This window comes from Pelecanus crispus, chromosome 11 (assembly GCF_030463565.1).
Source record: "Pelecanus crispus isolate bPelCri1 chromosome 11, bPelCri1.pri, whole genome shotgun sequence".
NCBI classification, from domain to species: Eukaryota; Metazoa; Chordata; class Aves; order Pelecaniformes; family Pelecanidae; genus Pelecanus; species Pelecanus crispus.
Genome location: NC_134653.1, coordinates 39,179,685 through 39,203,005, shown reverse-complemented (window position 1 = coordinate 39,203,005; position 23,321 = coordinate 39,179,685). Strand labels below are relative to the sequence as shown.

General features: G+C 37.9%; 1 protein-coding gene across 1 annotated transcript in view; it reads left to right on the top strand.

Annotated features, from left to right (window-relative positions):
• The window catches only part of MAPK1 (mitogen-activated protein kinase 1), a 40,236-nt gene extending 17,746 nt beyond the window's left edge, over positions 1-22,490 (top strand). The window contains exons 2-9 of the mRNA XM_075718406.1: positions 292-474; positions 2,200-2,389; positions 9,004-9,120; positions 10,961-11,075; positions 11,680-11,811; positions 14,009-14,118; positions 14,753-14,880; positions 18,316-22,490. Coding sequence (XP_075574521.1) covers positions 292-474; positions 2,200-2,389; positions 9,004-9,120; positions 10,961-11,075; positions 11,680-11,811; positions 14,009-14,118; positions 14,753-14,869 — 964 coding nt within the window. The 3' untranslated portion in view covers positions 14,870-14,880; positions 18,316-22,490. The remainder of the gene's footprint in view (positions 1-291; positions 475-2,199; positions 2,390-9,003; positions 9,121-10,960; positions 11,076-11,679; positions 11,812-14,008; positions 14,119-14,752; positions 14,881-18,315) is intronic.
• Positions 22,491-23,321: the final 831 nt, after the last annotated feature.

Here is a 23,321-nt window from a genome sequence, read left to right as displayed (position 1 = left end):
TAAAGAGGATGAATACTACTTACTTTGTTCAGGTACCTGAGAATCAGCAGACTCTAAGTCAGTCGGGAAGCCTAATGACTTGTAGACACCCAAATAGGCTGCTAATAGTACAACCGTATTTTGTCTGTTCATCAAACTAAAAGATACGCGCCGCTGTTCCCTCTCTTCATTTGATAAAAATAAATGTAAAACAAATGCACCGCCCCTATATTCAATTTAATTCTCATTCTTGCTTTCTGAATTGAATTAATTTAATATTCCTTATAACTAATGTTATTGATTCTCTTCTAGTTCTGCCTACGATAACGTCAACAAAGTTCGAGTTGCTATAAAGAAAATCAGTCCTTTTGAGCATCAGACATACTGCCAGAGAACTCTGAGAGAGATTAAGATCCTACTGCGCTTCAGGCATGAGAATATTATTGGAATAAATGACATTATCAGAGCTCCAACTATTGAACAAATGAAAGATGTGTATCCTTTCAAAGTTTTAAGTTATTCTGCGTAGTTAGCGATGGTTGTCATCTTCTCTGTATTGATTATTTCTTCCTTTTCATCCTGTTCCTTACTAAATTTTAATAAAAGTTGGCTTCTATTATTGTAAATTGAAAGGGAACGTCATAGCATTTGATAGGTTTATAGATACATAGATTTGATATGTAGGTGAACACTAGTTTTGTTTGCTCTTTTTCAGGAAAAGAAAAAAAATGATAATTTTTATCTTCCGAGGCAAAGAACTCAACATTGTAGAGGTGATTTAGTTTAGTCACTTAATCCTAAAACTATATTTGCTCTTAATAGAGCTGTCGTTAGATCCGATTGCTTTGAGGAGAAAATAAAATGGCCAGACTCTGCTATAATTGTCAAAAATGTTCTCAAAGAATAGAATGGATATATTGGGGGGGGGGGGGAGGCGTCATAAAATAAAGCAAAACACAACCCCCAGTTTGCAGTGCTTCCTGTGTATGTGAAGAGTCTGAAACTGCACATGGGCAGGTACACATGCTTGGTTAATATATGTAAATCTGGCATTTTTGTTAATCTCGTCGTTCTTTCATGGGGAACTTGGCTTGTTTAGATATGACTTCATGTGGATATCTGAAGTGTCAAGTAGTCTTAGCTGGGAGACTCTACATGAGATACAAGGCCTAGTTTAGAGTCAACCAGCTTAATTTCCCCAAGTCTGTGTACGCTGGTTCCTGATGGTTTTGTGAGTCTTTGCAGATGTCTGCCCAATAAAAGGTGTAAGTGCATGCAGGCAGAAATTTACTTGAATCTAGGTCAAATGTTCTCACCTCATAAATTATCAATATATTATTTGAGGTCAATCGGTCTTATGGGGGGTTCTGAGGTTGCATTTCTGTGGCCATTTTGACTAATGTAAGTGCATGCTGCCTGTAAAAAGATGCGCTAGTTGTGTGATCCAATCTTAATACCCAGGGGAGAGGATGGGAACGCCCAACTGGAATGGCAATAGTAGTGTGTTTTCATGAAATCCTGTTTCAGTGAAAAGTGATCATGGAACTACGCCCCAAGAGTTTTGCAGCCAAATTGAATTAAGGGAGAAGAAACATTTCCTTAACACATTCCTGCCAAAGCAGAAAAAAAAAAAAAAAAAAAAAAATCCCTTTTCTTTATGTTCATTCCAATCTTAGAAAAAAAAATCATCTGACTGAAAACATTAGGATTTAATTTTGGTAAGCAAAGGACTGTTGTGTTCAGTGTAGCATAATAAATATATAATAAAGGAGAACAACAGTTGAATGTTTGAAGTGGAGGGGTGGCAAGGAGGACTGATCAGAAGTGATCAGATCTTCTACCTTCATGCTTTTATGCAACTGGAAGCGAGTATCTCAGAGGCTTATTACTCATTAAACTAAAACCCAGTCTTTATTTCTTGGCAAGCAGGATAGGAATCTCATCATATTAAAATCGGCCCTTAATATGAAGAAATAGAGGTTTATGATGATTAATTTGAGAGGACCACATGCCGAAGCCTCTTAGTTCTGTAAAGGGCTGCATCGTGTAAGAGGATGGGTTTGATTCAAAACTTGTAAAGCCAGAAGCAACTACATAGTTTCATAATTGTCATGAAACAAATAAGAGAAAAACCGTTACAGAAGTTTCATCTGGTACTGTATGTTGATATCTAATGTGACACCACGTGTGTTTTGCGGCCTTACATCTGATGCCTGACAGATACATTGTGCAAGATCTTATGGAGACAGATCTTTACAAGCTCTTAAAGACTCAACACCTCAGCAACGACCACATTTGTTATTTCCTTTACCAGATTCTGAGAGGGTTAAAATATATCCATTCAGCCAATGTGCTTCATCGTGACCTCAAACCTTCGAATTTGCTGCTTAACACCACTTGTGATCTCAAGGTTAGTTGAAATTTCTTACAAATTTTGTTCCCATGATCTTCATAAACTACCTGTTATAACCATGAATGTGGTTTTGTTACTGGGGATTAATGTGATTCTTATCCTGAAAAGATTGCTAAAACATTATTGGTTTTGATAAAACAATTATTAAGATTTGAGTGACTTAAAAACTCACTGTTACGCTTTTTTAAGGAGTGCATCGCTGTTTCCATCTGGAGGCTGACTTTGAAACAGCCTCTTTGGAAGCTAGGTGAAAATACTTGCCTGAAGCAGAATTGTGTTTACCTAGAAAGTAAACTCAAACTGTGTGTATTTCAAGTCCTGGTTTCTCTGTGTTTAAACTGTTAATTGTTCAGTGTTGGAAAAGGACTTCGTATTAGTGGCCAACTAAAATGGCGTGGGAAATTCAGTGCTGATTAAATGCACAGAGATTACTTGGAGAGGCAATGTTCCTAATTTATATTTCCAGTGATGGGCTCTGTACTAGCTAATACTACAGAAGGATGATCTTGGAGCTGTTACGATTCTTGGAAAACGTCAGCTCAGTGCATAGTGGTATTCAGTAAAGCAAACCAAGTATGAAGAATTAGAACAGAAATAGAGAATAAAACAGAAAACATGCCACTGTATAACTTTCTGTTGTTTTTGAGTCTTCAGTTCTGTGTGATCATAGTTATCACACTTCTCTGTACGATATCCTTTTAAAATGAGGAGACTAGATCTTCAAAGTACTTCTCTCCGTATCAGGAAGAACTGTTTAGGCTACATCTCCTCTGCTGGAAGATACTGCTTGAGGAAAAGCAAGAATACAGTAGAATTTGATAAAATTGTTAATGGCATAGGGAGGGTGAATAGAGAACAGTTGTTCACTGTCTTTACCTATTAAAAAGGCCGGGGGAGGAAATGAAAGGAACAGGTGGCATGCTCAGAGGGAAAGGTCACAGTAGTTAACTTGCAGCATTGTTAAGCTGTGGAATTTGGTACCACAGAGCACTGTAGATATTACAGATAATGTGACTTAAAAAAACACCAAGCAAGTTAATAGAAGAAAAAGCTGTTGAATGCTACCTCTGTGTTAGAGTCCCATGGTGGCAAATCCATGGAAGGTGAGAGAGACTAGTAGAGAAGCACTGGAGTATGTTCCCTTTTACACTTCACTTTATGTATGTGCTGTTGGCCACTGATGGAGCGAGATTACGGAGTTTACATTACTTTGATCTAAGGTGGTACAGCTGTGTTTGTTGCATACTGTGTTGCACCCAATTACACTTTGTTTTTTATAGTAGCTCTAGCTTTCTCATTAAAAAAAACCAAACAAACAAACAAACAAAAACCCTCTTCAAAATGTAGACCAGTTGCTGGCCATACAAGTTTGTCACAATTCCAAGAAAAGTCCTTCCTGTTCATATGCTGGTCCATTCTAAATACTGGCTACACGATCAGTCTGCTTTACATTCCCACTGCTACTTGTCAGCTTTTCCTAATGCATGGTACTGCTGGACTGGTCACCTCTGACTCTTGCTATGGGATTTCAGCAGCTGTTATTATATCAGATCCCTTTGAGGCATTAACCCCTTCATGAAAGAAATGGAGTAAAAAAACCTACAATGACTGTGTGATAGAAGCAGGAAAGAACAGTTTTAGTGTAGCTCTGTGTTATGTGCAATTAAAGGCAATAAAATAATAAAAGGCAATGTTTTAACACAAGTAAGATGGTAAGCTCACTGTATGGCAAAATAATACGATAGGACCTTAGTGAGTACTGTTCCAATTTCTTTATAAGATTTTAAAAACAGCATGCCACTGCATTACGCACTTCCTGGTGCAGAATATGGTAGTCTATATGACAGAGCATATGCTTTTTCATAACCTAAAGGGAACTCTGGTGTTGTATTAATACTACATCTAAAGTTTAAAGAACAGAATTGGAGAGAAAACTAGTACATGCTAGGCCTTGTCGGATGAATGCTGAACTTGTACTAACTTTGTTTTAGGGCCGTTCTGCAAGTCTGCGTGTGAGCTATGTACATGTGCATGCTTACAGAGTATTACTGTACGTAAACTCAAAACAGCATACTGTGAAAATGAACAACTTAAAATCACACTTTTGGAAGAAAGTTTGTTCATCTTCAGCGGTAATGCTGTTAGCTTCTTTCTTTAATGGTGTTATGTCACAACAGCTCCATGCAGCGCTACAGGCTTGGGGAAGAGTGGCTGGAAAGCTGCCTGGCCGAAAAGGACCTGGGGTTTGTTGGTCGACAGCCGGCTGAACATGAGCCAGCCCTGTGCCCAGGTGGCCAAGAAGGCCAACAGCATCCTGGCTTGTGTCAGAAATAGTATGACCAGCAGGACTAGGGAAGCGATCATCCCCCTGTACTCGGCACTGGTGAGGCTGAACGTCGAAAACTGTGTTCAGTTTTGGGCCCCTCCCTACAAGAAAGACATTGAGGTGCTGGTGCGTGTCCGAAGAAGGGCAACGAAGCTGGTGAAGGGTGAAGAGCACAAGTCTTACAAGGAGCGGCTGAGGGAAGGGTTGTTTAGCCTGGAGAAGAGGAGGCTGAGGGGAGACCTTATCACTCTCTACAAATACCTGAAAGGAGGTTGTAGTGAGGTGTGCGTCAGTCTCTTCTGCCAAGTAACAAGCGATAGGATGAGAGGAAATGGCCTCAAGTTGCACCAGGGGAGGTTTAGATTGGATATTAGGAAATATTTCTTCACTGAAAGGGTTGTCAAGCATCGGAACAGGCTGCCCAGAGAGGTGGTGGACTCCCCATCCCTGGAGGTATTTAAAAAAAATACATGTAGATGTGGTGCTTGGGGACGTGGGTTAGCGGTAGACTTGGCAGTGTTAGGTTTATGGTTGGACTCAATGATCTTAAAGGTCTTTTCCAACCTAAATGACTCTATGAGAGAGAGCTGTTAATCTCTTCTGAAGCTCAGAGTCCTACACGTTGTAACAAGCGCTCCTTCTTTCTTTTCCCTTAAACATGATCCTGACTTCTGGATTATAGATTCCATTTCAAGGAAAGAAAGGTAGGAGTCTCTATTGGCACAATTTGTCTGTGATCCCTGTAGCTTGTCCTAAGTAGCTGAAAGGCTCACGACAGAAGTGCAGAACCTAAAGCTGTTTCTCTTTCCTTAGGCTATGCTACAGACTTAAATGAGACCTTAAATGTGACTTACCACATAGTGAATGACAGTTTGTGAAAGTACCTCATTTGACTTAACTACTGTCTCTTGTTATATATTTTCAGTGAAAGATTAGATTTGAGAGTCCATGAAAATTACTACCCCGGAATCTCTCTCCAGTGAGAGTCCTGGGTAATAAAGATACTGGTCTTCTCTTTTGCAGCCTGGCATCTTTCCCATGAATAAGATTAATGTGTACTGACATGCTACAGGCTGGAATATACTCTGAAAGAGTATCTAGCATTTTTTGAAATATTTTTGTATGCTTTCATGATTATCTGCATCTAACAATTTGACCTGTTTTGCAGTTTGTAAATGAAGTAAGTTACATAAAAACTGTCACGACCATATATTTTTCCTAGGCCAGTGGCATTAATATTTCAGAAAATGAGGTCAAAGTCATTTTAAACAGATTCTCAACTAGTATGTTGCACTGTCTTCAGTGTACCGGTTTACTCTAGCTGAGAATCTACTTCGTTGACTTGGTTAAAACATTAACACACTGTATCTATATTATTTATAATTTTTCTAGCTACATAGTGAATACTCCCAAGTATTAAACATCCAAGAATTTTTAGATACTTTGATAGGCTTGAAAGGAAGGTGATGAGAGAGGGGTTTTTGGAGGAAAATAACAAAAAGTTATTGTTTGTTTCAGGACTTTCCCAATTACTCTAGAGACGCAACTGTTTCAACTACCATCTTATCATTAACAACTAAACTTAATGGAAGCCTCTCCTTTTCCTTTTCCACGAATATATACATACACTTACACAGGCTACTCAATGATACAACTTGAGATATTTCAGTGTATTAGTAGTGCTATTGGGTGTCATTTCATTTGCTTGGTAAATGGTCGTATGTGCATGATCCTCATAAATTTTCCCATCTGCTTGATAGCTTCATCCAGTTTTAGGCCATCTCTGTTTAAAAAAAAAAAAAAAAAAAAAGAAAAGCACACCTGATACTGATTACAAGAACATTGTTTTCAAAAAGTGGGAGTTAAGTATGTAAATAGGATGCTGGCTGTTTATTTATTTATTTGGTGGGGACGTTATTCCTTCTCTCTCAGTAGCATCTGTTCTGTCTCTCCAAGGCATGAAGCACTGACTGACATACCTGGGTCTTTCATTGTGCAATATTTTTACTCTCTGCTATGACTTAATCAAAATGCCAAGAAAATTTTGCCTGTCGTTATGTTGCTGTCACAGACTGATTCTTTCTCTTCTTTTGTTTTAGTTCTGATTGAGAAGCCTGCCTTCTTCTGGTGCTTTGACTTTTACCAATTATTTTTTGAACAGGCATGGTGGATTCCGAACTTTTTTTTTTTTTCCCCTCTGAATAGGGTAGCTGCTTTGTTAAATGTGTTCTTTTGCCACAGGGCAAGAACTGTCTGCCCTCACCAGGGTACAGTCAGTCTTTTTGCTTCCTCCCTTGCACCCGGGACTTCAGGCAGAATGCTGGCCTCTCTAGCTTCTCTTTTATTCTGCCCTGCTAATGCTCCTGGTCAGCTCTGCAGCTGGCGAAAACACAGCTAACAGCCAAAAGTCTCTTTCTTGCAGGTTCAGCCTTGATGCCTTTCTCACTAATGGTATTTCTTCTTTTCTGCTTAACCTGTTTCTGCTCTAGTCAGCAGGGGCTTTTTGTCATTTTAATGAGCTCTCTTTGTCATTAATCTTCCCTTCCATCCCATGAGAGTTTTTCTGCTTGAGTTGAGAGATTCACAGACACCTTGTTTAATGCAGTTCTTTCTCCTCACTGTGGACCAGAGAGTGCCTTTCTTCTTTTGTCTTAATAATAACAAATCACAGGAGTTCGCTTATGTGTAATACTATAATTCTGCACAAGTCTCCTTGCGTATAATCTTAGCTACCTTTTTCCTGAGGTTAGGTGGAAGAGGTTGCAACAGTTTTGTCTGCCTGTGTAATTATTTTCTGAAGTCCATAAAGCTGTATTCTACAGTTTCTTCGCCTCTGTCTTTACAGGAGACTTGTTCTGATTATTTGTACTGATTCTCTTTAGGTAAACTGCTAATTGCAGACAAGGCAGATGCCCTGTTTTTGTAGCCTGCAAAAACCTTGACATGCTTAAAAGGGTTCTTTTTGGTTTTGTTTTCTAAGGATTCAGGGTTTTGGAGGTTTTTTTAGTATGTAGCTAAAGTCAGAGAAGTCATCCCATGCTGCCTGTCTTAGGAATTTCATCATTGCCTTTTCTTCAGTCCCTCTGTTTTTAATTAGCTGCTGAATCTTGTCTTTCAGTTGTAGCTTTTAGTCGTCTGAATTGCTTCTTCCTTAACTGATCGATCAATTGTTTCCACAGGCCGTCCCTCCAGGAAAATAAAGGAGTAGGTTGCCAGGGTACAATGAGCTTTCTGCATTTTTTGGTGGGATTATCCATTACAGTCTTTATTGACTACAATGTATTATTACTTCACATTTTTAATATAATCAGTGTACACAATTAACTATCAAAGAGTAAACTATTATAAAACGTATGCATCAGAGGAACCTCCTGTTTGCTACTCCTACATTTGATGCCTTGCTTTTCTGGGAGTACATACTCTTTCATGCAAATACACTTCGGGTGGAAATTGATCATTATCATAAACTGGTATTTGTTTGGTGGTAGCAAAAGCATATGCGTGTGTCTAATGTGCCACTCAAGAAGCTTGCCATTTACCTTTTGGAAAGTAAGAAGAGAACAGCTGCTGTACTCCAGAACGCTGTCTTTTTTCACATTTCAAATTTTCTTAATCTCTCTCTGGAGAGAGGACACTAAATAGCTCTGAAAGCCATGGAGCCTCCTTACCAGACTATAGATAAAACCACTTTTTCCTTTCTTTGCCAAACTCGCTAGTCTAGATCAGAGTTTATTTTTCTTTTAATGGTTAGATAAAACTATTTTCCTGATAGCTCATGCTTCCTTCAGCAACCTATAATCTCTCCAGTCTAGCATTATCTCACGATTGGATAGGATGTTTCTCGTGCAAAGATGCAGTTATGATGGTAGCTCTTGTAAAAAGGGGTGTTGAACTTTGCTATGAGTGTGTTGGTCGGTAATTTTGTTTTCTGGAAATCTTAGTCTCTTTCTTTTTTTTCTTTTCTGGTAAATTTCTAATAACAGGTTGGAGTGGTATATCTTGCCGCCTGTCTGGCAGAGAAGGTGTTAAGTAAGCGGAACGTAAATTGTGCACAGGGAACGTCTTTTTTTTCCCCAAACTGTTTATTCTTCCTGGCCCTTACATCCAAAACATTTTTCTTAACCTTTGTGCAATAATTTGTCTCTAAAAATATAGGTTACCATTCCTATATTTGTAGGTGTTACATCGTGGGTTGGGGAATGGTGAATTAGTAATGTTGTAGTATTGGAAGCTGTACATCTGATGTCTAATATGCCTTTTTTTTTTTTAATTTCTTTAAAACCAGATTTGTGACTTTGGACTGGCTCGTGTTGCAGATCCAGATCATGATCACACGGGATTCTTGACAGAATACGTGGCCACACGTTGGTACAGGGCTCCTGAAATCATGCTGAATTCTAAGGTAAGAATGACAGTGGATTGCTACAGTGCTTCTGTTGCTGGTTATTCACTTGTGAGTGCCAATTTTGCTTCACCTCCTGCCCACCCCCAGCGTCTGTGTTTTTAGGACCATGCATAGTCTTGAGGAAATGCATAGTCTTGAGGAAATGTAGTAATGGATTTGCAGTATAGCTCCTGGCTTGCAATAAATTTGTGATTCCAGATACAATTACAGGATACTACAACTGAGTAAACGTGTGCATGAGCTCCCATGTGTCCAGTTCCTTGCCAGTCGTGAGACTTCTTTCCATCAAATGCTTTTCCACACAGCAGGACAGAAGTACTAGCAATGAGAGCATTTTACTACTGTCTTCATCAAGGCTTGCAAATGTTGCCTTAGTATTATCTTGACATCTTGATTTAGGTTTAGAATGTATAATGAGGGTGAATACGATTCTGAAGGCATGTGATCTTTGTTGTGTGTCAATCTTAATTGCATTCCCATAGTCTTAATGCAATCACCCCTTTCATTTTTTTATACTTGAAATCATTCTTATGTTCTTCTGCGGCTGTTTTAAGGTGTATCTGGTCCCTGTACGGTGTGAGTAATGGGTATCCTTCATAACCTGTGCATTAGTTTCTACAGCCATATGCCTGTTTGCAAAAGACCTATGTGACATCTGTGTCTGCATTTTATATTCCTCAAAGACTTTGTTGTTTCTGTAGGATTATTGCTTCATTGGTTGTTGGGTTTGATTTGTTGTGGCAATAGCGTGTCTAATGCGCTTCTAGAAAAGAGTCATCTGACCAGTCGGGGAGGGCAGTGTTCCAGCTTCTTGTATTTTAAACTCGCATTGAGGCCATAAACATAGGCCAGCTTAACCTTATTTCTGGATATCCACATACATTGGTCAGCAGCTTTTACAAGAAAATATTTTGTGTGTTTCTTAAGAGGTGGTCAACTTAAAATTTTCCTGGCCTATATCCTGATTCCTTTTAGGATTACAGTGCCTTGAAAACAAATAGTCAGGTGATCATGTCCTGAGAAGCATGTGCTGAGGTGGCTGTTGATTCCGCAAACTTGTTAGCTTTTGTTGGAAGCTCCCAGCTAATGGAAGGGGGAGTAGTGGGCAGCAGGCTATGGGAGAATAAGGCAAAGGAGCTTATGGGGCCAGGGGTTCTTGAGGTAAAATTGCCCCTGTGTTACCCAGTCACTAGTGTAACTAGCGTGCTTCTGAATAAAAGCCTTTTCTTATGGGTACCACAGGTTATCCATACACGTGAAAGTATAGCCATTTGTTCCATTCTTCTTGTATCCCATTTACTGTTGTTGGCCTTCTCACATCATCTTTACTACTTACTTACCTGTTGTGTTTTACAAATCAGCTAACCCACAGTCTATTTTGCTCTTTCACCCCTTTGATGCTGAAGGCTTCTTACTTGTGTGGTATTTGGATCCGATTAGGAAAGATAGCTTTTTTTTCACGTGTGTTTAGCATACAGTTAGGAGCTATAGAATGAAGAAGGATAGCTTGTTTCCAAAATTTGTTAGTGTAAATTTGCTATAAAATTAGGGAGTCTCAAAAACTTGCAGTTGGTAATATGTTTAGCTAAACTTAGAGAATCCTTCTGGGAAAACATTTCTTACATACTTTAGTTCTTGCTACCCCTTCAAAGTAGTGTTTTGATATACAAATCTTAATTATTTCATTCTGTACAGAAAAATGAAATGGCACGAACAAGCACGACTCATCTAAAAAAAAAAAAAAAAGATTTGCGTGCACTTTCAAAGTTTACTAAAGCAACGTGTTGCTGCAATTATGCAAAAATTTGACGAAAACGTGTTTTCGCTTTACTTGCAGGGTTACACCAAGTCTATTGACATCTGGTCAGTAGGCTGTATTCTGGCAGAGATGCTCTCCAACAGACCTATCTTTCCAGGAAAACACTACCTTGACCAACTTAACCATATCCTTGGTAAGCTTTATGTAAAAGTAGCATTTCCACATCTGTCTGTCGCTCTCCATCTTTTCTACCAACTAAACTGGTCTTGGTCACTCATTTCTTTTCTCTTGTTGGTCAGTGTATAATGTATGTATTTGTAGGTGTATCACCTGTTCCCTGTAGTTATTTCTGCAGTGATTTCTACAACAAATCATTAATTTGGGGGGCAACTAGAGGGTACTTACCAATTTATTTACTACATCAGCAGAGATGTTTTTAAAATAAAAGAAATTTTTTTAAAAAGCTCAAATACACTATTAGGTCCGGGTCATATTTTTTTAAAAACATTTCTATAGATATGCCACTTAATTGGTTGTTTTAAACAGATTATGGATCATTAGAAAACTCAAATGCATTTGTTTATTTACAAGAAAAAATAACTTAAACTTTTTAGTAAAGTTTTCTAAAAAAATTCTGAGGCATTCTGTACTCTTAAAACATTTAGTCTGAAATCTTCTTCCCAGCACTTTTAATATTCAGTTTTAGCAAATGTGATATAAGCGTTTTAATGTGCTTTTCATAGAATGCAGTACTGGGGTTTTTTTTTGTTTGTTTGTTTTTGCTTTTTTTTTTTTAGGTATACTTGGATCCCCTTCCCAAGAAGATTTGAATTGTATAATAAATTTAAAGGCCAGAAACTACTTGCTTTCCCTACCACACAAAAATAAGGTACCATGGAACAGGCTGTTTCCAAATGCTGACCCCAAAGGTATTTTATGCTCTATTAAATTGTATCAGATCTTTAGAAATTGAAATGAGCGCCAAAAGTAATGGCAGGATGGGATTTTTAAAACCATTCTAAGAATTTATCTTTATCTATATTGGAAATAGAACGTGCAGGTCCCTTAAAACGGCAGTATAAATCTAATATAAAATCATACGCCAGCATGAAACCCTCATACTAGCTTATGTTTTAAAAGCAATTTTTAGTAACTCTAAGTTTACGTGTTGTGGTGTTTGATCTTTAACTTACATGTAAAATGTAAATCCCAACTTGTTATTGTCTTTGAAAGCATGATACGTTACTCAAGTAATGAACATAGGCATTGCATTTTGACATAGGCATCAAACAAATCTTGAACTTTGTTTCTAAAATCAGATATGAGGTAGCTGCTTATTGCTGAACGCAGTATAGTTTGTGCAGACTGCATGTCAGTTCTAGATCAAACAGGATAATTTCAATCAAAGTATGGGTCCTTTGGCAGTATGAAAGGTTAAAATTTAAAGGGTTAAAGAATTCCAGTTACGATAAGTGGAGCAAAAGTTGTTATAAAAGCAAGGAATGTAATAATCGTTGCCTTTCTCAACAAAGCTTTAGTAAAGGGTAAATATTATTTTATTTTGCTATAAAGCTATTAACTTGCCTTTTAAATTTTACTTCATACAGTTTAAGGGTGGTTGTATTCTCAATACAATGCTCTTTTACCTGCTCTGACACAATTCATAAGTCACTCTTTTTTTTTTGGTTTTTTTTTTAACTGATATGATAATTTACTCTTAGTGAATATGATCAGGTACCAAACTACGATCTAAAAGCTGATTTCTGCAGATGGTACTGCGTAGAGCTGATTATCCTTATCATTCAGAGAAACAGCGGTGATTTATTCCTCTTTTATAATAGCGCTCACCAATGTGGTGAGAATTTTTACCATGGGCTTCTGACAGCTTGAATTGTAGCAATGCTGATAGGCTTAGCTGCTAGGGGGACATGCAGTTTGCATGACTTCTGCAATACCTTTTCATCTAAATCTTCAGAGTAGCTTTGACAGAGCAGTTTTTCAGAAAGCTGCTTGTCAATCATTTCAATAAAAAGCATTATGCAGGACATGCTATAGCATGGAGCGAGCATGTGAGTTTCCAGTGTTGAGAAAACAGCATCAAAATACTTAATGTTAATTGCTGTGCAAGTTTGCAGCTTTTTCAAGCTGCCATTGAATGCAGTGGTAAGGTTCTGTCTCATTGGCAGTGCTTGGTATGCATCTTATCCTAATGCAAAGCTGCAACTACTTTACTGCAGTGAGAAGTCTCTCTGTGTCATAAGCCATGTGGTGAGGAGAAGAAGTGGAATGGAATTTAGGACACTGCAGATATCTCTGGGCTTCTTGCTACTATAATCATTCTGTTTTGGTTTCTTGGAGAAGGAAAATGTGTTACACAGTAGCTGAACAACTGCAGTAACTCTGACTTGTAACAGTTGTCCAGAATTTCATCAGACCTCGCTCTGTCTGACTGGATCTTCAAGTTCTCTGTGGATCCTTTATGAGTTGTCTTCAACAGATTTTACCTGAATCTCATGAATATGAATATATTTGCATCTTGGCTAGAGAGTATCTTCTGGGCTGCTAGTTATGCTATAATAGTTCACTGGGATGTTCCAGAACTCCTAATGACTTCTGGGTGACATTTTCATCGTTAAACAGCCAAGCTTTCTTTTCAGAATAAGAACGTATTCTTGATTACTTACTCATTTCAGAAAATCTCTCTCTTGGTTTGGATTTTTGGCCCAAAAATCCAAAGCATCTATTCGAGTGAAGGAAAAATCTGATCTATTCAATTTCTGCTGTAATTAAAACCAGATTGTACCATAGAGTTCTATGCATTTCTTCCCTCGACGTTCAGACACTGACGAGCCTTTGAAAAGATACCTCCGTTAGGCCGGATCGTGCCAAAGGCAACTGTAACCAGGGAATACCGATAAGATGGGCAGACGAAGATACTCTGCCCGAGTCACAGGAAGCAATCTGCTGCTTCTGTTACTGCTACTACAGCTGGGAAATTCCAGCCGTAAATTGAAATTAGCACAAAACTTAGGGTAGCATGTATTTTCTACGTAATATCAGTGTTTAAAACACTTTCGTACTTTGGACTGTGTATTAAACTCTTGCTCGCTTCTTTTTTCCTCTTAGCACTTGATTTGTTGGATAAAATGTTGACCTTTAATCCTCATAAGCGGATTGAAGTCGAGCAAGCTTTAGCCCATCCATATCTGGAGCAGTATTATGATCCAAGTGATGAGGTAAAGATGTTGTTAAAATGCAAATGTTGATTAAATGATGCAACAGTTTATTTTCTTCTCTATGAAGAAAATACAGTCCTTAAACACTGTTTAAGGACAGTGTTTCTACTGCTGGAATGGAGTTGGAGAATGTATTGCATCAGTTTACCAAAACTTTGGATTTCTTGTTCTAGTACAACATTCTGGAGGTGCAACACAATAAATACATGCTAAGGTGTACTCTCCTGAAAATGGGACTTCTCAGCTCTCTATGGTCTTGTTCCATAATGTCTGAGATAAAGGAGGAGAATAACTGAGTTTGCCATCAGATTATGCTTTTAAAACCCCCCAAATCTGAACTCACTGTAGTTTAGTACACAGTTCTAATGAGATTTCAGATTGCTTTTGGTGAAGAAGTAGGGGAGGAGGAAATAAGTTAGTTTTTCCTAAGGGACAGGTGTGTTTATTCCAAGAAATAGAAATGTTTCAGATAATTTTTCTTCAGGTAGATGCTAAGTTATGACTCTTTAGCAAATATTTTAACTTGTGGTTTAGATTTGAGTAGCTACTTACTATGGTTTGATTTATGGCCTAGATGAAATTCAATAGAACAGTAATATAAAAAAAAGTAATAATGTTTCTTTATATTATTAAGCCTGTAGCTGAAGCACCCTTCAAGTTTGATATGGAGTTGGATGACTTGCCGAAGGAAAAGCTGAAAGAACTGATTTTTGAGGAAACTGCTAGATTCCAGCCAGGATATCGATCTTAAATTTTGCATAGGTAAAGTCGCGGCGATACAAAACCACTTGGGCAGGGGGAAGAATTTTGGAACTTTGTTACCACTGGTGAAATGTAGAACTTAACCTTTTCTATTGATACAATAACTAGTTATTAAAGGATAGCTTTATGCTTATTCATTTGACCTCAGTCCTGTTCTGTTATTGAAGAAACTTTAGTTTTGTCTACAACATTGAAGTGTCTACAGAGAATCCAGGCATTGTCTTGAGATGTTTACCTAGTTTTTAGGTTACGTTTAAGGAATAAGAATTACATTTAAATAGTGCTGCTCAGAATAAAAGCTATGGTAACGCTTTGAAATGCAAATTTTATTCAAAAACATTTTAAGGGGACAGTGTTCTTCATATATTACAGCCTATTTTGTCATATGGCTATATGGCTTCAAATGCTTTCTTAAAAAATTCTCCCTTAAATGTGATGTACAGAGGCGAAATCTCTTAAATTATTTTAAAGGGGAATAAAAACCCATGAAGCTTCAGTACGATTTCACTTCAGTTTTAAGTACCTCTGAAATAGCGTGACTAAATAAGAATAGGTATCTTAAATATTCATAAACTTGTTATGATTAATCTTGCTAATCTTTTGAAGATTTAAAATTTTAATGTAAAATGCAATGTACTGATATTCACCATGTCTGACTTTTTTTTTTTTTTTTTTTTCAAAATCAGTGAACTTAACTCATCTTCACGAGGCTTGCAAGTCTCAGTAGTTTCATAAAAAATTGTCAAATACTGACTTGAATAATTTTTGTAATTCTCGTGAAACTTCCGTGATACTAATACTATAAAGAGTTAAAGTTTTGTGACTGGAAGAGAAAAACAAACCAAAGACAACAGCCTAATCTAGATTGCCTGTTTTATGTTCTTTAAAGGAGTTTCTGTGCTATTCTCCATCAACAGCAGCATTCTACAATCACCATTTTCTGTTGGCAGTTCCAGCAGAAAGGTTAAGTTTGGAGCCGTTGAACTTACTCACTGCAAGAAATCCATTGCTCTGATAGCAGTGTGTAGAAGCTTTGTTGCTTTGCTACAAGCAATAATTCTTCTGCACTAAAAATGGGGTTTCAGTTTCAGCATTGCATATATCCCCAGTTTTTTATTTAACGATTAATCCATGGGAGAGAAAGAAAAAGAAAAAGTCAAGGAAAGTTTTGAAAACACAGTTTTTACTTAAATAGGTGTTGTGGTTTAACCCCAGCTGGCAACTAAGGACCACACAGCCTCTTGCCCGTCCCCCCCTACCCCGGTGGGATGGGGGAGAGAATCGGAGGGGCAAAAGTGAGAAAACCCGTGGGTTGAGATACAGACAGTTGATTAGGTAAAGCAAAAGCTGTGCACGCAAGCAAAGCAAAAGAAGGAAATCATTCGCTACTTCCATCGGCAGGCAGGTGCTTGGCCATCTCCAGGAAGGTAGGGCTCCATCATGCATAATGGTTACTTGGGAAGACAAACGCCATCACTCCGAACATCCCCCGCTTCCTGCTCCTTTCTGCAGCTTTATATGCTGAGCATGACATCATATGGTGTGGAATATCCCTGGGGTCAGTTGGGGTCAGCTGTCCCAGCTGTGTCCCCTCCCAACTTCTTGTGCACCCCCAGCCTGCTTGCCGGTGGGGTGGGGTGAGAAACAGAAAAGCCCTTGACTCTGTGTGAGCACTGCTCAGCAGTAACGAAAACATCCTTGTGTTATCAACACTGTTTCGAGCACAAATCCAAAACATAGCCCCATACGAGCTACTATGAATAAAATTAACTCTACCCCAGCCAAAACCAGCACAGTTAAGGTACCTTCTGTTGCCACTCGCTTGAATATTCAAATGTATACAAGTTCAGAAATGAAGTAATTTTGATCTTTATAAATACTGTATTTTTTTTAATTTAAGCTTAGTAGCTAACATTTGAAACTATTTAATAATTAAAAGTTAGGTAAATCTGAGGTTCACGCATCTAGCTCTTATTATTAGCTGGGCATTGCCAATAGAATTAGATTTGGGACACAGTAACACGTGTGGTGCTTATTTCTGATCCGTGTTCTCTAAAGCTGATTCTGTACAAGAGGTACTAGCAGTACACGTACACATTCTGGAAGAAAATTACATAAATTTTTAGGAGTAAGATGGAACCCCTTAGTACTAGGCCGTAGTATGAAGGAAGGGAGAGCAAATAGCTAAGATTGTAGTGAATCGTAATTTATGATTTCTCCTACTTGCCTCTTTGGCCGGACCATACTTACCTAGGTTGTATTGGGGATTAAGGGATAAAGGGTTTCCGGATAAAGATATCAGTGATCCGGTGCTAATGGAAATTTCTGGTTTGCTAAAAAGGTTACCTTTTAAATGCTACTATGAAGAGTTGATTTGGCTGACATGATACTGAAATTTAAATATTGTACTCAGCTTGGTAATGATACGCTGGTAATTTGTCCTAGTGATTTGTGGTTAGAATTATTAGCTATTCCACATCGTGGACCTGTTGCAGCGGGTCCAGAGGAGGCCACAAAAATGATCCGAGAGCTGGAGCCCCTCTCCTACGAGGCCAGGCTGAGGGAGCTGGGGGTGTTCAGCCTGGAGAGGAGAAGGCTGCGGGGAGACCTTGGTGCAGCTCTTCAGTACTTAAAGGGGGCCGACAGGAAGGATGGGGGCAATCTTTTTAGCAAGGCCTGTTGTGACAGGACAAGGAGTAACGGTTTTAAACTAAAGGAGGATAGATTTAGACTGGATATAAGGAAGAAATTTTTTACAATGAGGGTGGTGAGGCACTGGCACAGGTTGCCCAGAGAGGCAGTGGAGGCCCCATCCCTGGGAACATCCCAGGCCAGGTTGGACGGGGCTGTGAGCAGCCTGCTCTGGTTAAAGCTGTCCCTGGCACTGCAGGGGCTGGGCTGGGTGGGCTCTGAAGGGCCCTTCCCACCCAAAGCATTCTGTGATTCTATGATCACAACGGTTTAAACGTAAGTAGTTGACATCCTAGTGAAGGCCAATCCCCAGGAGCTGGCTCAAAATGGACAGTAACGGTCTCTTCCTGTGCATTTCTGCTCCCCCTACTTCTGCACCCCTGTACTTCATCAGCTAGGTCATCTCAGTGTGGTGTTTCTTGAGATTCAAAACTTCCCCCTGGATGGTAGTTTCTGGAATTGAGAAGCAATGGGAAAATAACAGATTATTCAGATGACCAAATAATGTACTTCATTCATTAGTTATGATTAATCTTCCTAATCTTTTGAAGATGAAAAATTTTAACTTAAAATATAATGTGCTGATATTCACTGTCTCTGACTTTTTTATAACGAAAAAATAATACTGCTGTCTGACTCATGGTAAGCAGTGTACATAAAGCGTAGCAATAGGCAAGTATGCTTGTTTTAAAAGGCGATGTTAAAACTTTCTTCACTGAAATATGTCTCTGCTCTTTTTTGTAGGACAAGGACTTAAAGGACTGGGCATGCTCAAACGTTGCTGTTCCTCTTCCCAGTTCTCTATTGTTGGTCATGTCTTGTGGCCTCTCTCAGCTTATCCACTAACTCCTTTGAGCCATTCAGGAGGGCGGTTCCTGGTAGTTTTGGCTTTTCATGCTTTCAATGAATCTTTTAAGCCTGAAGAATTGTAAATGACACTCCTATGCGTAATGCCCATTGTTGACCTGTTGCAGTACTGTACTGTAAGTGCACCTACTGCTGGCCGTATTTTAACTGCTTGCTTTCTGGTTTGAAAGATGCAGTGGTTCCTTTCACTCCTGGATCAGTATCCAAGAAGATAATTCATTAACCTGTAAGAAGTTTACACCATGAACTATGTTTTTCTGACTTTACTGAAGTCGCTGGCATTTTTTTTTTAGAAAAGCTACTATTCAGGGCACTTTAAGTCAGTGACATCCCAGATTTTTTTTGCACTTCCTTTTTAAATAGAAATTGTTAGCATCCAACGGGGTTTATACCATTATGCTATGGAGTACAGCATAAGTTGTGTTCATGTTAATCTTGCTTATGCACTTGTTTGGGTGTCCTGTGCTGTAACGCAGGTATTCTGTACAGCGCAAGAGCCACATGGGAACCCAACTTAATTGAATTCCTCTAAGAAACATTTTTTCCATGTATTGACAAAATTTGTACCTTTTTTCCCTGCCTTTTCTAAAGGAGATCATTTAAAGTTTAACCATGTTGGAGGCATAGTACTTCCAAAGTTCATACCATGTAGTAGTGTTTATAAGACTTGTGCAAAGAGAATGAGTGGCAGCTCACCAACTTATATTTACTCACCGTGTGGTGGAAGATTAACAAAGAACATAATGGCATGATGACCTAATGGTGAATGCTTTTCTCTGTGAAAGGCATCCATATGTGGTGGCAAGCGAGAAACCAAAATATGATGTTTATAAACTCAGTCTACATACTGCATACCAATGAAATGCTTCAAATGAGGATTGAAAAGTTTTTACATTTGAATCTAATCACTGACATTCAGAATTTTTGCAGAGAGGAACACTGCATCTTTAAATGAGAAAGTTTGATTTTACTTTTGCTCCTACAGCATGTCAGCATCTCAAGTTCATTTCTTGCAACCTACACTATGGTGATTTGTAATCAAGCCTCCATGAGCTCGTGACATGAAGTACTGTTCTGTTGTCAAGTACTATCAAACTTTTCTGATAATGCTGAGTTAGGACAACCAAACAAAGCTAGCACTAAATAATGTTTAAAATTGTATACCTTTTAATGATCTTTTCAAGTATTTGTTACTGAAATTGTATAATGTGGAGTTTACTAGGTGTTATGTTCCAGTGCAGTGCCTCCTTTTCTTTCCCCACTGCTCTCTGTGGTGAGAAATTTGCCTTGTTTAAAATAATTACTGTGCCCTCGCATGACTGTTAAAGCTTTCTGTGCAAAGATGATTGTCTAAGTGCCACACGCCTATGATTGAGAAAAAAAATAATCTATTGTTACCTCTGAGTTGTGTTCAACTGAAATGCTATTCAACAAATAATTTAGGAAAAATAGTTCTATTTTTAGCTTTTCATATCTCTGCTGTCTTTTTCTCATTTTATTTTGGCAGCAGTGAAGAATGGATTGTATAAAGACTGCTTGCTAATATGAACAAAATGCACTTGTAATTCCTGGAAATAAATTTAAATCTTATATCTTCACATTAACATTAAGAATTAGTTTTTGGTTTCCTCTTGGGTAATGTGTTGGAATGGAAATCAGGTTCAATTGCTACTTTACTATGTAAGGATGCTTGCTGGTTAATAACTCCAGGCTTCCTCATACCATTTAGTCTGCTTTTCAAAGAAATCTAGAAAGCCATTAACCTAGACTTCAATAGATAAGGGTGCTTACAAGGTTCCATTTCAAAATTTTCTTTTGCCTATAGTTTAAGTGTTAGTCTGCCAAAACTAATTTTTAATAAACAAGAGTTCATCATTAAAGGGCATTTTCTATTAGGAAGTTCCTGCGGTACATAAATTTCTGTTGCGGGAACACACTAGGAGCATTGTCAGGACACTGCACAAGTGATCATTGAACTGTGGTCTGGAACCTATGCTAAAAACATTTCTATAGAGATATGCACTTGACTGTTGATACTAGTGTAGAAATTTCTCTTGACATTTCTACGCATCTTTACCAAAATGCTTTTCTCACTCAGTTTTGAAAAATTGAAGTATTTCTAGAATCTCTGCTACTCGTATGATCATCATTACTACAGGAATCATTTTTGGCATGGTTGGAAAGATGACTGTTACTGAAATTAGTTTGTAACACCTCAGTTTTAATTTATTAAGGAAGAACTTTGGCAGCTTGCTTCATCCTTCTATTTTCCAATTCCTTTTTTAATACTTTCTTTAATTTTGGATTTTTGGGGAGGTGTAGACTTACCCTTGCATTCTGTCTCTCAGAATGAGAAGCCGAGGGTTTGCTTTACCTAACATCTGGTGCTTTTGGGCTTTCTTCCGTAGCTGTCCTTGCTGAATCCAATTGGCATCCATCAGTATCAGTAACCACATTCATTGATCTTTTACTGAATTCAGCAAACATTGTTGCGTTGAATTTGTTGATGCGTCAAATGCATAAGCATGGGGGGGTGGTTCGGATTTTGAAAACAGTTTAAAAGAAGGTGCCTATAACAACACTGTGTTCAGTCAGTTATTTCATCATTTGATGTTGAATTTTTTTTTTCTTTATGTAGTTTTTATATTTTAGAGCGGAGAACAGCAACTCTTAATCGAAGTAACATGCATATTTCATGGTAAAGATGTTTTGGGAATAAGGAATGTAAACAGTTCACTGTAAAAAAACATTCCAACCTTACAGCTGAAGAAAAATATGCAAACATCAAATTCTCATGGATGCTTTGGCAAATAAGCATCTTACTCTGCTGTCCTGACTGTCGCCAGACTCTTCCTCATCAAAATCCCACGTTATATCAAATCTGAAGTGTACAACACACTACATGGGCTGAGCGGTGTGGTGCACTAGGAGCTTTCAGGAGTAGCAGTGATGACATAACTCAGCAGTGGCCAAATGAAACCCAAGGAGTTGAGCATGGTTTTCCTTACAGAATGAGAGAAAGAAAAACCTGTTGTTGCTGCCCACTGTAATATGCTATGATATATTTATACCATGTCAAAGTTGTTTGCTGAGCAACTGTACTATAGATTTAAACTTTATTAATATATATTTGCTTATGTTAGTGTAGTTTATGTAGTCCTTGGTTATTGATAAATTGATTGTGTTGTTACAGCACAGTGATATGGTATAAATATAGGTCTATACATACACACCATATACTCATTAATTTGGTCCCTTGCATAGTACTTTTATATTTGTACAGCAATGTCTTCAGGCAATCCCAGATTTTAGGGGAAATATTTTTGTAAATGCAGTGGTTTAAACAAAAAAGTCCAAACAATCCTTTTACTAAGTTTTAAATACATTTGTGGTTCAAAATGGTTTAGTTAACAATAGAAATCAAGACACTAAATTAGTGAAAAGTGCACATTAGTAAAGTGAAGCTTACGGTGTTTTTTGTAGCATGTGCTGTGATCGAACTAAGTGAAACATTGGAGGAAATGTAAAAGTTGGACTACCTTTGTAAATCTAGAACAAATTTCTAAAGGTTGCAGCTGGTTTACTTACTATTGTTGCCTTTTCTTGTGTTGTATCAGTGTAGAGCACTCTTAAAATACTCAAACTGCTTTGTCTTTGCTTTGTACTGTTGGTGCCTTCTTAGTCATGTACCCCACAAGTCCTGCATAGCTAATTTAGTTAATGGTAAGTTTAAAATAAAAAAGCAAAGGAAGATTTTATAAAAAAGATAAATCATTTTCTGTATGTTCTTATTCATTGTAACAATTAAACATTTATATTGTGACAGATTTGTGATTTGGTTAATCTGTATAGATCAGTTGTAAGTAGCAAAGGTTTATATTTCGTCTTATTCTTTTGATGTTGTAAACATATGTGATTTTCTTTTTTAAATCAGATAACTTAATGTTCTGTTTTGTTTTTGGCATCTGAGTCTTGTAAAAACAAATGCAAAGAAAATCATTAAATTGTGTCCCTGTATTACCAAATCAGCATAGTACTGTGCATATATAGACTGGAATTTTGCTTTAAAATGAACTGCTGTTTTATAAATCATAAATACACTGCTGTGTATTACATTAGCTTATCTAAAATATGACTGTCACTTGAACACTGTACTAGTGAGTAGCCTACATTTAATATTTGTAAATACTCAAGTGTGTTTGTCCCACTGTATGATTATACCAGCTTGAAATTAAACTAGGGAAGCCATCCAAACAAAACCACAGCTGAAGTTTCTTTGTAGACAGGCAGAAATCTTTTATCTTTGCTGCAAGAAAGTTATGAAATCATCAGTATTTTGAACTGTTGAGCACAGAGTAATGCAAATAGATCGCAGTGTATCTGATGATTCACAGGCTTCTTTGACACTTTATATTGATATTCATATAGCTATCACCCTATTCCCATGAAATCTTAAAAATAATTACTTGAGCGATCCTTAGAGACCAAATGTTTTGATTGTACTGCAAAAAGGTTTTTCTCAGGCCAAGAGTTTGAAATGCGATTTGTGGGAGCAATGCAAATAAGCTTACGTCGCTGTAATGGGTGTTTTGGTTTGGGTGGCTTTTTTTTTTTTCCTTCCCCAGCCTAAAATCAGACTGTGCCAAAGAACTGAACTCCTAAAAGGTGTAGTTGGATAATGGTAGCTAGAAACTTCTCTAATTAATATGAAAACATAGAAAACGTGACCTGAAACTAAAGAGAGCTTAGCCGTAACTGACAGGCCTGTAACAACTATGAGAATTAGCTTGTCAAAATTCATCTCTCCATCCCCTCTTTAGCTTTCACAGCAGAGCGTGTAATTTTTTCCCCCAGAATATTAGAGAATTTCATTTTTGCCATAG